Source organism: Miniopterus natalensis, chromosome 9 (assembly GCF_054644295.1).
Source record: "Miniopterus natalensis isolate mMinNat1 chromosome 9, mMinNat1.hap1, whole genome shotgun sequence".
In the NCBI taxonomy this organism is placed as follows: Eukaryota; Metazoa; Chordata; class Mammalia; order Chiroptera; family Miniopteridae; genus Miniopterus; species Miniopterus natalensis.
The window spans coordinates 46,676,699-46,691,918 of record NC_142089.1 but is presented as its reverse complement, the minus strand read 5'-3'; the positions used below and the strand labels follow the sequence as shown (position 1 = coordinate 46,691,918).

Genomic DNA, 15,220 nt, shown 5'->3' with positions numbered 1-15,220 from the left:
CCAATTTTTGATGTACCATTCTAAGTATTCAAATAGTGTTGAAAGAGTCTGAGCTTTAAAGGTAAAGTCAGGAGGGTCCAATGTATAGGAAAGTACGTTATGATCTCAGTGAAGATAGTCACTGTGATTAACTGAGTATGCAAGTGGTCAAAGAAAGTATCTGTTTAGCATGTTCTAAGAAATATCCTTTCCAAAAATATCATTCCCTGTGTCATGCTGAATCTTTTGGGAGTAAAGATATGAAGTAACAGAAACACAACTTTAATTGTGTTTCACATCTGTGCCCTCCAATTTCTAGCTTACTATAGCTACTTAAGCTTTTCACTCCAAAGTAAAGTGAGCAGCAACCATTAGGGCAATAGATTATGACTAATTTGGAGAAATTCTATATAAATTAAGTTAGAAAGATATGCCTTGTGTGTAAATTTTAGTTAAATATTCTACTATTTCAATAATTACTTGGTTGTATTATAAGCCAGGCACTTTTCTAGGTAGAGAATACAGCAGAGGACAAAACAGACAAAAGACCTTGCCCTTGTGGAACTCACACTAAAACTTATGATTTTCCTTAAGTCATGGCTTACTTGGACTGAACCTCCATCAGGACAGTGCTGAATTCTGCTATGCATAACTGTTCGATGTACTCTAATCCTTTTGTCTCATTGAAGTATTTCCTTTGGACAGTAGTGAAATTTACATTCTGAAAAAAAATTTTAATTTCAAAATAAATTTTAAGTTTCATGCACCTACCCAAAACTAGTTTCTTTTTTCCCCAAAAAACTGGCTTCTTAAACACATGTCTGTACACAGCTTAAATACTATATAAAGTTTATTTTTAATGTTTTCCAGAATTAAATTAAGTTTTCTTATTTACAAAAAAAAGAATGATCATCTGTATTGTTAAGTGAATTATAGTACAGCCTGTAGCTCTTATTAGAGCATACTCACATGAAATTTAACTGAATATGTCAGGAACCATAATAAAAAATAAACATAAGAGTTCCTTTCAGTAATTTTATTCTATAGCAGCATCATCACACAGGTTTACAATCAGCCTGATGTACTCCATCATAATTGAGTAGAGTAGATCCTTATAATGTGCTAGTTGAGGAAGATGAAAACATCAATTCCACCTATCAAATCTATGCAGTGATATCTACATGAGGTGAATTTCATTTATTTAAAATAAAGAAAAGTCAATAATAGAATTTTTTTAAAAGAGAAAAAACAGCGAGCGTGAAGTTGTAGAGCAGGGGTGGGGAACGTCCTGCCTGAGAAATCATTTGGTCTGGCCCTGACAAGGCAACTGTAGGCGGGACTTGAAATTCAATAAATCTAGGAGCTTTTGTCATACCTAATTTTTAAATTGATAATTTTGTATGGCCCTCAAATGATGTTATAAATATCCAAATGGCCCTTGGCAGAATAAAGGTTCCCCATCCTGCTGGAGAGCAAAAGGTATATACTACTTTGAACAAAAATAGGTAAGAATAGTAATTTAACACTGGATTGTTAAAAAGCTATGTAAGACTGGAAAAAAAAATCTGTTATTTATAACCAATAACTTAGCATGCTTAATCAAAACAAAATAATGGAAGTTGGAGAGATTTACATTAATAAGGGTGATGGAAAGAAGTCAGAAAAAATGAATGAAAGAAACAACAGATAAAGAGACTTGTCTAATAGAGACAATAGATTTACAAGAGGGACCATTTCTAACAATGAATCAAAGACAGCTGAGCTACCATAGGATCTCTAAGAGCACCAGAAAAAAATCTTACGTGACTGTAGATCCCGTATATTAAAAACAATAAAGAACTCATTGAACCCTAAGTCTCAGCTTGTTGCCAAAAGTGTTAAAGATAAGTCTATGAACATAACAAAATACAGTATATTGTGAAAATAATTTGCACTCATCAGGAATTAATCCAACTGCAATGCTGCCTATTTGGTTTGGAGCAACAGACCCCTTCCACAAAAAAGGGAGATTTACAGCCCAGCTGACACGGCGCAGTGGTTGAGCATCAACCTATGATCCAGGAAATCATGGTTCCATTCCTGGTCACAGCACATGCCCAAGTTGCAGGCTCAATCCCCAGCAGGGGGCGTGCAGGAAGCAGCCGATCAATGACTCTCATCATTGATGTTTCTCTCTCCCTCTCCCTTCCTCTCTCTGAAATCAATAGACATATTAAAAAAATAAAATAGGTCAAGGGTCATTTTTACTATATGTATTAATAGTTCATTAGATTAGAACTCGTGTTTCGTGCATACTTCAGGGTACTAAATACAGGATGGGGCAAAAGTAGGTTTACAGTTGTTTGTATGGAAAATAACACAATAATTAATAAATACTAATACAAAAATAAACTGTTTTGTGTACTCACAACTGTAAACCTACTCTTGCCACATAAAGTTACTGAAAGTATTGTTCCTTAGAATAATATTACAAAATGGATTTTAAATAAAGATCTCTAATGTTACTATTAAGAATAAAATCACTTACCTTGAAATTTTCTGTGATCAGAGTAAACAACTTAGTTGAATTCCCCACAACACAAGCAGTATTTGACATTATTATTTCCAAAGGTGATAAAATTTTGAGTTTAGTGATCACCTAAAATCATTTGGATAATCAATTTCTTAAAAGTAAGCTTAGGATTCCCTAAAGCAAAAATGTTTCATAATTTTTTGAGAGAGAAGTACTTAAAATTACTTCATAGAAATATAAAGGTACAACTGTCCTAATTATATACTTCAATTAAAGTGTATTTCTAATTATTGTATATTAAACATATATCCTATACAATTACAAATATAAAATATTATCATAAGCATAGGCTATATTTCACTCACAATAGTTTGTAACAGCTCTAAGCCCCAAAATTAATTTGAATTTATCAAATACATATTCCTAAAATAAGATTTTAAAAAATAAATTGTTCTAACATTCAATAGTTTAACTATGGCGACAATCAATATGACCTCACCAACACAGCTTAGAAGTTGAAAAGTAAAAAATCAAAGATGAGAAACTTCTGCTTTATGACTTATGCTTTTTGAACTATTCTAGACACAACAATACTTAATCAGTTTGACTAACATTCTTGTTTTATAAAAACTTGTTTCCTATTCTTTTGAAATTGCATGAAAATGTGAAATAACCAGAGGTGAAGGTAGTAGGCAGTACTAATATCAGTTAGGTTGTTAGGTATATTAAAAAATGTATTAAGTAGGAAAAGGAAGCCTATATATATACTGGGGAACCATAAAGGAGAATTAGAGAAAGGAATAAAAAAAAATCCCACTAAAAATAAAATAGTATATCATCTTTTTTAATAATAGTAATTGGGTCAAATAACTTTTTAGAATACAAAGAGTTGGAATAGACTACCTCTGCCTGTTAAGTCACACAAATTCCCATGATAATAGACCAGTAGCCCAAATTAATGAGTAATAGGAAGAAAAGGCAAAAAGAGATTAAATTATGACTGACCTAAGAGACCAGCTTCCCTTAACTCTCAAAAACAAAATTCAAATACAGTTCAGTGGAAATAACACTTTCGAGACAGCACTGTTACATATATCATCTTTGGAACAAACCCAGGAATTATTAAAGATAATAATTTTAGAAACTAGTATTAACAACAATTTGGAATGTTTAAGTAATAGCAAAGCATTATTTTTAGGAGTAAATATACTAAAAATATATCAAATGTAAAACAATTTTATTTTAATTCAGACTAATATTAGTACAATAATGAATAACCTATATTCTACCAAAAAGTAAACTAATTAGGAAGGTACTGACTTGAAAATCTACCTAGTGCCCAATAGGTCAATCATTTTCTAGGATTATAAATATTTACCTTTGCATATGTTGTGTTGTCTGCAAACTGAGATAATATAATTTGTGGGCTCTTTAAATCAATACTTGCCATTCCTATTTCACCTCTGGCAAGTCCTCTCCCTTCTACAACAGCTACAATAACTGATGGGGAGTGTGCAGAAACTGCAGATGAGGATGTAGCTGCTAAAAAGAAATTTTTTTAATGTATAAACATTAATAAAAGTAATTTCTAGGTTTTTCTCATAAGACCTCAAGGCATCAAGTCTAGGACATGGCTATTAATATTCAAGGAAATAATCTTTTTTTACTCATCAAAAAATAACTTTTCACATTCAGACAAAATAAAAATGTTAATTCTCAAAGTATTTCACCAAAACTTAACTTCATTCACATTTAGAAATAATTTATACACTGTTTCATTTTGCATTTTATTGAAATACAGTCATAAAAGAAACACTGAATTTGGAATAAAAACAAACCTCTAGATTATTTATTTTACTCTGTCACTTAAAAGCTACATAAATTTGAGCAAATTATTTCATAATAAATAATCATCAATCACAAAATATAATGGAATAACTGCCCTGGCCTAACTCAAGAGCTGACTGAAACAATCAAATAGGAGTATAGCCCGGCCGTGTGTGGCTCAGGGGTTGAGTGTCGACCTAGGATCCAGGCGATCCGGGTTCGATTCCCGGTCAGGGCACATCATTGATGTTTCTGTCTCTTATCATTAATGTTTCTGTCTCTCTCTCTCTCCCTCTCCTTTCCTCTCTCTGAAATCAATAAAGATATATTTAAAAATAATAATAATAATAATAGGATTATATATATTATACAACTATAAATTCCAATTACAAGATATCTGTGTAATGGTGGATATTTTATTTCTTAATATGCCAAGAATGTTCTAAATTCTTTACTTGGATTAACTCATTTAATTATCATAAGTGAAAAAATAGTATGAGGTGATGCTGGAAAGACTGACTAGAGCTTTCTCATGCAGTCCTTCATAAAGTATGTCAAGATATTTAAACTTGATCTTATTAGCAATGGGGAGCCAAAAATTATTAGAAACCATAAGAATACAATAGCAAGGTGGCTATTGTAGGCTAAATTGTGCGCCCCTCCCCCGCCAAATTCATATGTTGAAGTCCTAAACTTCATGTTCAGTGGCACAATGAATTCAGAATGTGACTATACAGGGTGGGGCAACAGTAGGTTTACAGATGTGACTATGGGGAAAAGGGAGTTTATTCTTGTAGTATTAGTTATTAATTATTGTATTATTTTCCATATGAACAATTATAAACCTACTTTTCCCCTACTCTGTATTTGGAGATAGGGCCTTCAAAAAGGTAAATAAGGTTAAATGAGGTTATTAGGGTGAGCCTTAACCCACTATGACTGGTGTCCTTATAAGAAAGGATTAGAACACACAAAAAAGAACAGAGGTGCCATGTGAAGAGACCAGAAGAAGATGGTCATTGTCAAGGCAAGGAGAAAGGCCTCAGAATGAAAGCAATCTGCTGATATCTTGAACTTCTAGGGTCAAATAAAAAGTAAATTTCTGTTATTTAAAGCCACCAAATCATTTTGTTATGGCAACCCTAGCAAACTAATATAGTGGCTGACCATAAAAAATCAATTAAAATCAATTGTATGTCTATAGATCAGCCATAAAAATTTAGAAAGTGTAATTTTTAAAAGAAACTATAATCACCACAAAAATTATAAGATACATAGAAATAAATCTAACAAACACATATAAAATCTACATGTAGAAAATCATAAAACTTTATGGAGAAATGTTAAAATAAGGCCTAAGAAAGTGAAAAGATATCCCACACTTATGGATAAAATACTCGATATTTCAATTCTCCCCTTAAAGGATCTATTGATTCAGTACAAATGCAATTTCAATTACTATTTCAGTGTGTTGCCTGTGACACTTGATAAACTGGTCTAAAATTTATATGGAATAGCAAAAGGACAAGAAGAGTCAAGACTCTTTAGTGGAGGATAGGCTGGGAGGGCTGTCCTTATAGACATCAAGATGTAATACAAAGCTAAAGACAGTGTGATACTGGCAAAGACATACAATGACTCATGGAAGTTAAAAGAGAGGTAGAAACAGAACCATACATATATGGGTCTATGATATATGAAAAAGGTGGCATTCCAAGTCAGTGGAGGAAGGATATTCAAGAAATAGAAATTATCTTTATGGAAAACATGAAATTGACCTCTTACCTCATAAACAAAAATCAATTTGAGATATATTAAAAACTTAAATGAAGTATGCAAAACTGCAAAACTCTTGGAGGAAAATATAGAATATTTTTCTGACCTGGGACAGGAATAAAGTTCCTAATCAATACACACAAAGCAATAATCATGAAAGAAAATATTGATAAATTTGATATTAAAGGGAAGAATTCTGATTTCTGCTTCTGGTAATGGTAGACAAAGTTATTTAAATAAATTCTCTTGATGAAAACAACTCCTAGGTAAAATATAAATATACAAACACACATGCAAAATGCATACAAAATATAAACAACAAAAATACAAACATACAAAAAAACTTCTTAAAAGCATTAAAGAGTTTCAGGAATACTTGTGTTTGTGTGTCAGGACATATATGCCATGAAGTCATACTGATACTTTCAATTTAGCTTTAAAAAAAAGTATTAGCCCTGGCTGGTGCGGTGCAGTGGTTAGAGCACTGCCCAAGCACCAAAGGGTCAAAGGTTCAATTCCCAGTCAAGGGCCTGTACCTGGGTTGTGGGTTCGCTCCCTGCACCCAGCTGGGAGGAATGTAGGAGGCAACCAGCAATGTGTCTCTCTCACAGCAATGTTTCTCTCCCCTTGCCCCCGTTCTTTCTTCCTCTGTCCCTCCCTTCCACTCTCTCTGAAAAGCAATGGAGGAAATATGCTCTGGTGGGGATTAACAAACAAACAAACAAACAACAAAGTATTAAAGAGCAGAAAGATATTGAGGAATTTCTGGGCCTATATAAAAAAAAAAATACAAGAATCCAGAGAGGTAAGTCCAGCAAAAGTGGACAATTTTCTTTGAGGCCACTTGCCTATATATAAGTGTGAAAGCAAAAAAAATAGAAAAATAGATATACTATATAAGCACTAATAAACAGAAAGGAGTTGCTATAAACTTTAAAGCAAAAAGCATATCTAGAGATGAAGTCATTTTATAACAAGATATAACAATGCTAAATATTTATATTTCTAATAAAATAGCCTCAAAATATGCAAACAAAAAATTATAAGAACTACAAGAGAAACAGACAAGTCCACAATCATAATGGGAGATTTTAACATATCTCCACAAAAAAGTCAATAGCGACATAGACTTAAACAACATAATTTTAAAAATTACCTAGTAGACATATATATAACATAATTTTAAAAATAAAAAACCATTACTTTCAAGCAGATCAGAACATTTACTCAAAAATGTGTAAAATTAAGAATTTCTATTCTTCAAAGGGCATCAAAAAGAAAGGAGGAAGACAAGCTACAAACCTACAGAAGCTATATACAAAACATGTTATTAGCAAAAGATTTAGTATTCAGAATGTATAAATAATTTCTACAACTCCAGAAAAATAAACCTAAAGAAAAATGGGCAAAGGACATAGTCATTTCACAAAAAATGAAGGCTATATGACCGAAAGTACACAAAAAAATAATCAACCTCATTTATAACCAGGAAAATGCAAATTCAGGCTATAGGTAGTATTTTACAACTGCTTGACTGGTAAATGTTAAAAAATCTGACAATACCAAGTGTTGAAACGGATGTAAAATAACAAAAACTCTCATACATTGCTAGTAAGAATGTAGCTGGTAGAACCACTCAGAAAAACAATTTGTCATCATCTTGTAAATGTATATACATTCACATGCCCAATAATCAAGAAATTCTACTTTCCCTTAGAAAATGCTTACACATTAAGACCTATTTCACTCATTTTCCCCTCAAGAAAATCTAGTAAATTTAGATAAAAGCTAAAACTTAAGTATTTTTTTGAAACCACTCCATAGTATTATCAGAATCAGCTTCTAGACTGAAACATCATATATAAAAGGGACATCTTCTTCTTGTGTTTTGGCAGAATGGTTAAAATAATGTAGAACTGCATTTATTAACAAACTATTGGAAACTATGTAGCCTTATTAACCTCGTCTCAAATTATGGATATGGATAAATTGATGTATTTATCATTCATATCAGGTACAAAACACTTCAAATGAATTTAACCACCCTATTTTATAATTTAAAAAACTTTTAAAGTTTCAAAAAGTTATCTAGATCAATATTCCACTCATTTTACCTGAATATCCCATTTGCGGTGTCCAACTTTTATAACCTGATCTCTGGGGATTTCCAGCAGACAAGGGAGTTTTTAGTGTTTGAGGATAATTATTGTCTCGTGCAGAAGATGAGTTTGTACCAAAATTAAAATTTGATGCAAATATGTTTTCTGCATAAGATCTTCTGTTTCCAAAGAATGACCCTAATTCGAAAAATTAAATGTCAGTTCTTAAAGATTCAGAATTATGCAACAATTAATCCCTACAATTGTACTATGTTCAAGTCTATAAAATATGTTAACAAATTTTTAAAATACATTTTAAAATACAAATTTTTAAAATACAACAAATTATAACAAATGACATTAGTGATCAATTAATCTTGTACTAAAACATAAGGAAAATTGCTTGCGAATATGGCTTTTGCTTCTACAAGTTCATGACCTTCTAATCTTCAAATATACCATATGTGTTTGCTTTATGGACCATTTTTCTCTGTTGACTTCATTGAAGTTCTTTTCCCACGTAAATGTATAAAATTTTAGATTCACTTGAATTCATTTCCTTATGTAAGTACTTAACCTGTTAGTATATTACCTACTTCACAGGATTGTGATAAAACTCAAAATAATATACAAAAACGGCCTAGCATATTGTCTTTTTAAAAATAATGAGGCTCAGCCCTGCCTGGTGTGGTACAGTTGGTTGGAGCACGGGGTTCAATTCCCAGTCAGGGCACATATCTAGGCTGTGGGTTCTATCCCCGTTTAGGGCACGTACAGAAGGCAACCAATCAATAGTCTCTCTCACAGCGATGTTTCTCTCTCTCCCTCCCTCCCTTCCTTCCACTTTCTCTAAAAATCAATGGAAAAAATGTCCTTGGGTGAGGATTTACAAAACAAAACAAAACACTTGCTTTTAGTTTCCTTTCCCAGTTCCTTTTTCCTGTCTCTTAACTGACGGCTTCCCAAGGTTCCATATTTTTTACCACCTCTCACACATCAACATTATACATTTTCTTTGGGCATCTCATCTATTATCTTGGTTTCTATTAATGTCTATTTCCTGACAACTCTCAAGTCTTCATATACACCCCTAACTCCTTTCTTACACTGTAAACCACAGGCTGTCAAACTTTTTAATAAAGGACCAGATAGTACAGGCTTTGTGGGCCATAGGATCTTTCACAATCACTAAACTCTTGACACTATAGCAGGAAAGCAGCCATAGAAAATATGTCACTGAATGAGCATGGCTGCATTTCAATAAAATTATATTTCTGGGTACTGAAATCTGAATTTCATGTATTTTTCACATGTCACAAAATATTATTTTACTTTTTTAGCCCTTTAAAATGTAAAAACCATTCTTAAGTCAATACCTGCATTATTCAATGTAGTAGCTACTTACCACATGTGGCTATTTACATTAAATCAGAAATAAATAAAATTTAAAATTCAATCAGTATTTTCCCTTCAAAATTTATTATTTATTACTAGTTGTGGTCAACTGTACTATCCTGTAGCCTGTCACCCAAGTCATAAACTTAGGAGTCATTCTTAATTCCTTTTGCATCAATCCTAACAACTAATCCATGACCAAGTATTATTGTTTTTTCTTTTAAATATCACTAAAATTTCTCTCTACCTCCACTCCTATTAGCCCATTTTAGGCCCATGTCTTCTTCAGGACTTTTGCTAAAGTCTCCTATGTCTCCTTGCCTCCAGTTTTATGCCTCTCTAATAGTCTTCATATCTCATTCTGAAAAAGAAATTTCACCATGTCTCCCTATCTTACAATTCGTCAGTATTTCCCCATTACTCACCATATGATAAAATCTGACTCCTTTGTATGATTCCCAGCAAGAATCATATGACACACTCAAACTAGAATTATTTTAGGAGAGTTTGGTAAAGGGAATTATTTAAAAAGGTAATGGAGAGGGTGGAAGGATATCATCATAAAGAAGTGTGTAGAACTAGAACAAAGTTTGCTCCATTACCATCTCTAGGCTTAAAGGAGCTAAGGAAGGGAGTGGTTACCAGAATCTGGAGACAGAGTGGGCTGCGTCTTGTTCTCAGGTTACTTTCAGACTTTAAGCTCATTCCTCTAATTTCTTTGACCTCTATTTTGCTGTACCTTCTTTATGTTCTCCCCTCTGAACTCAAATACGGTGGTAATTTACAAATCTGTATCTATCCCAAGTTTCTCTTTTTAGCCCTAAATCCATATATTCAATTGCCTTAATATGAATATACAGATATATCCCAGAGGTTCTTCACACTCAATATGTCCATACAGATTTATCATTTTCCTTCTAAAAGTTGGTTCTCCAACAAAATTCCTCCCCCCCACCCCCCCAGGAAACAGTACTACCATTTATCCAGTCACCAAAGCCAGAAACCTGTTGTTGGCATAGCAGACAAAACCTATTTGCTTCCCGGACCAAATTTCTACAAGTACTCCAAGTTTATGTCAGATCACCCTCCTGCTCTAGCCAAACAAAATTATTTGCAGTCCTACAAACATGACATTCTATATCACACTTCTGAGTCTTTGCACAGGGTTTTCTTTCTTAAGAATATTCAGTTTCTTTTCTCTCCTTAGCTGATATTCTTTGTCCTAGTTATGTTTCAATACCAACTCAAGTTGCACTTCCTCTATAAAAATTTTTTGTTCCCCTTTCTTATAAACCTCAAAAATCTCTAAATACCTCAAATATAGTTCTCTTATAAGTTTATTGATTGATGTTTAAGTCTGTCTTCCCTACTGAACTATAAGATCCTAGGTAGGACAGAATATTATTATCCTTGTCTCCTAACATAACTATTTCACTTGTCAGGGTCTTGGATCCCTCTGTAAACAGAGATTTTAAAAGTTTAAAATAAAAGACTTCGCAGAATTATTGTGAGGATCAAAAATATCAAATGCCTAGTAAGGAGATGGAACAGAGTGGGTACTCATTAATTAGTGGGTGTGATTACTGTTGAAAATATGTGTGAAAAACCATTTCATGAAGAGGGGGATTATAATGACAATGAACATGCATGCTGCCTTGGTAAATCTCCAAGAAGCCCAGTTCAGTTAGAAAATAAGGTAAATTAAGACATGATGGAATATAAGGCTGTAAAGACAAAACAGACCCCAAATAGCCTTGGTTATCCTGTTAGAGTTTGATCTTGTATCTGCAAATACAGAGTCACTGATTCTTTAAGTGGCAAGGGATATTAGATTTTCATTTTCCGTATGAGTCTAGTGACACTAAACTTGGAAAAAGGAATACTTAGGAGTTTGATGCAATAATTCAGACATAAAATAATGAGGGCCTGTAATGGCACTAAGATAGAAAGGAACAGAATTATTTGAAAGATACAGACAGGACTATATTTGGATGCTGTGAGTGAGGGAATAATTGAATTGTTGGAGTCTTCTTAGTTTAAGATTTAGGCAACCCAATGATTGAGATAAGGATCGTATTGTGAGTCTGAAGTGTCCATTGGTCCCTCACTAGAAACTCCAGAAGACCGTTTGAAACACAAATTTGGAATAGAGATGAAATCAGAGCTGTGGTGATAATCACATCCAGGATGAAATGGCCTAGAAAAGAAAATGAAAACTAAGGACAAACCAATAATTAGGAAACTAACAAAGGTGAGTGCAGTTCTCTGGAACACTTGGGAGAAAATTGGGAGTAGAGTCAAGGAAACCAAATTAAGAGAATTCATGAGAAGACCCATGAAGAATATTAAACACAGTGGAAAGTTCACATGGGGTGAACTGAAAAGTGACCGTTGGATTTGACATTTGTTACCATACCATGGGGTTGCAATGGTATGTGAAAAGACAGGCATGGTTTTGCTATGGAGTAACTAAATATAAAATAAATGAGTTGAACCCACCTTGAAGGAGATGCATTTTGTAATAGTAAACATACCATTAACCTGAATTCAATAAATGTTAAGTTTAATCTATTTTCATTACATCCTAGAAGGCTTGGAGCCTTAAGTTCAGGAGCCAAGAGGTTCACCACTCCTATCACTAAACTCTTACACAAATTCTGTCGTTTTGTCACATACAGTTGACTGTTGAACAGGGGTTTGAACTATGCAGGTCCTTATGTGGTTTTTGTTTGTTTTTTTTTTCAATAAATACTACCAATGTATTTTCTCCTCCTTATGATTTTCTTAGTAACATTTTCTTTTCTCTAGCTTACTTTATTGTAAGAATACAGTATATAATACATATAAACATACAAAATACATGTTAATTGACTGTATTACTGGTGGAGAGGCTTCTAGTCAACAGAAGGCTAGTAGTGTAAGTTTTGGGGGAGCCAAAAGTTACACAGGGATTTTCGATTGGGTGGGGTTGGTGGCCCTAACACAACACCTCCCCCCCCACACACACTGTTCATGGATCAACTGTATTTTGGCGGGGGGGGGGGCATGGTTAGGGGGAAGAAAGGGCATTATATCAGATAGTTCAGCCTTCCTCGGAACTTACCCACCCGTCATCACAGCCTTGTAATAAAACCAATTTGCATAGTCAGCCTTTTAGTCACTCAGCGCACCCCCGTTCTCATCCTCCAAGCACCACAACTGCCATTTCTCTGCTAACCACCAACCACCGCTCCCTGAACCTCCGGGAGCTGCAAGCCTCTACCCCATGGGGAATTCACCAACCACTCCTTGCCTTGAGCCCGCAGAGCGCTGGGCAGGTGACCAGCGAGGCTGCTGCTGCTGCTCCGGTCGCCCGCGGCCCCAGACGTGCCGGGCGGGGTGGAGGCAGAGGCCGTGGCTGAAGGGAGGCTCCGAGGTGTCTCCTGGAGTCCGAAATCGTAGCGGGGCCCTTGTGACAGAGACCCTGTGGGTGACTGGGAAGCCGCAGGGACCGAAGGTGAGGTTGATGACATCTCCGGCCTCAGCATCCTCACGATCCTTAGGCGCCCGTGAGGTTTCCGACCGGCCCCTCCGCCCTCTGACAGACGCCACGCGGGAAAGGGCGGGAGGACGGCGCGCGGACGCACCGAGTCGCAGGGCGCAGGCGCCGAGCGGCAGCGCGCAGGCGCGCAGGCGCACAGGCCTCCAGCTTTCCACCAGCGCACGGCGGTCCCCACCGACAATGAACTCCCGGCGGTTCGCAACGCCGCCGCCTCCCACGGGGTTTGGTTACGAGCTGAATCTGAGGCACAGCCCTCCTCATCCTGCAGGTTACCACCTGAATGGAGTTCCTCATGGCCCACCGATGACCGCGGTAGCCGCAGGATTCACGCAGCACCCGATTTCTTACACCAAGGCTTCATTTAACATTCCCCACATACTCCCAAATACACTAGCTTCTTTTTAATGCTCACACTTTGTAGTACAACCCACCTAACATTGGTCTTGTGGCTAAATACAGGAGCCATAACCTCCTATATTATCAGTGAAGCATCCACACGGCTGTAATCAGAGCAAGATTGCCCTTCAACCAGTAAGCACATGGTTGTATGCACAGTAGAGTAAGCAGATGGTTGTATGCACAGTAGAGTAAGCACATGGTTGTATGCACAGTAGAGTAAGCACATGGTTGTATGCACAGTACAGTAAGCACATGGTTGTATGCACAGTAGAGTAAGCACATGGTTGTATGCACAGTACAGTAAGCACATGGTTGTATGCACAGTAGAGTAAGCACAGTTGTATGCACAGTAGAGTAAGCAGCAGTTAAACAATGGATCTTTTGGGACAGTTTTAGGAACTGCTCCCAATCTCAATTTCTACTACTGTGGTTTCACACAGGTAATTTAGTTAGGAGACTACACAATTTCTAACTCAAGCTTCTCAACAAACAACCTTTGGGAAATTAAGTTCTCTATCTGTTCGGTTTTCATGAATATGGAAATCAGAGATAATAGGATTGAAAAAGAGTGAAATACTCTGGATACCATTAGGCAATCATTTAAAACATTGAATTCATGCAATTTAGTATCCTAATAAATCAGATATTCACAGCATAGTTCACTAAAATGCAATGACTGTAGACTTCGAATCTTCTCCAAACACTTCCTATGATACTATTTAAATAACTGTTCCATCCAATGACCTCCAAGCTTCCAGAAAGACTAGTGAATTGTCAAAGTGCTACTGTATACTCCAAGAATCTAATTCAAGTACCTATATGCAAGATGTTAAAATTGACATTGATCAATATAAGTGAACCATCCCTATGCATTTGTAAAACTTTTTATTGTTGACAAATGACTATTACACAACCTTGTGTAATGTTTTTGAGAAATTTCAACTTCCACCTCAAGAAAAATGTTCACAGAAACTTTTTCACCAAGAATGCAAAACTAAGAGAATAGTTGTGCTTATTTTAGTATTTCTGGAGAAAAAAAAAGTATACAGAAAATACTATGGTAACTATTGTCTTCTATTTCCTTATTGGGAGGGAGGAAAAAGCCAACAATTCGTTGGTAGTCAGTAGCTGGCTTTGACATAAAATATTAAAAATTAGAATAAAGTGTAGTCCAGATTGCAATCCTATCCTAAGATGGTGAACTGTCCTTTACCTAAATTACTCTGTGACCAAGTCAGAGTACTGTAAGTGTATGAAATAACTACCAAATTCAACAACTATTTACTTTTTTGTGCATCTTTTAATTCATATGTGGGGCTTATCAATTTTTACAGTTAACAATCTCATCGACACAAACCAATTTACATGAACTATCATTACATAACATATGAAGGGAGCACGTGAGAAAAATCAAGTAGAATATAAGACTTCTTTAACCAGAGTTCTTACAGACTATTGTTAGGGAAATTTAAATACTTTGAAGCATAAACAAAATATTGTACTCAGAGTATCAGCATTCTAAAAGAAAATCAAAAGCTGAAGATAGGTCTTTATTTTACAATATGTATAATTATATAATTTATTAAAATTAATTCATATACAAAATATTAACAAAGTCATAAGTTTTATAAGCATTTCAAATACAGAAATGTTAGGATGACAAAATTATACTCAGCAACTTTTGCATCAATG

The 15,220-nt window shown here is 35.0% G+C and overlaps 1 protein-coding gene across 1 annotated transcript in view; it reads right to left on the bottom strand.

The window, feature by feature from the left end:
- MSH4 (mutS homolog 4) overlaps window positions 1-13,115 on the bottom strand; it is a 52,708-nt gene extending 39,593 nt beyond the window's left edge. Inside the window, exons 1-5 of the mRNA XM_016216766.2 lie at window positions 12,881-13,115; window positions 8,209-8,391; window positions 3,870-4,030; window positions 2,507-2,617; window positions 585-700 (exon numbers count right to left, since the gene is read on the bottom strand). Of these exons, the coding sequence (XP_016072252.2) occupies window positions 585-700; window positions 2,507-2,617; window positions 3,870-4,030; window positions 8,209-8,391; window positions 12,881-13,115 (806 nt within the window). The remainder of the gene's footprint in view (window positions 1-584; window positions 701-2,506; window positions 2,618-3,869; window positions 4,031-8,208; window positions 8,392-12,880) is intronic.
- Between the last annotated feature and the right edge of the window lie 2,105 nt (window positions 13,116-15,220).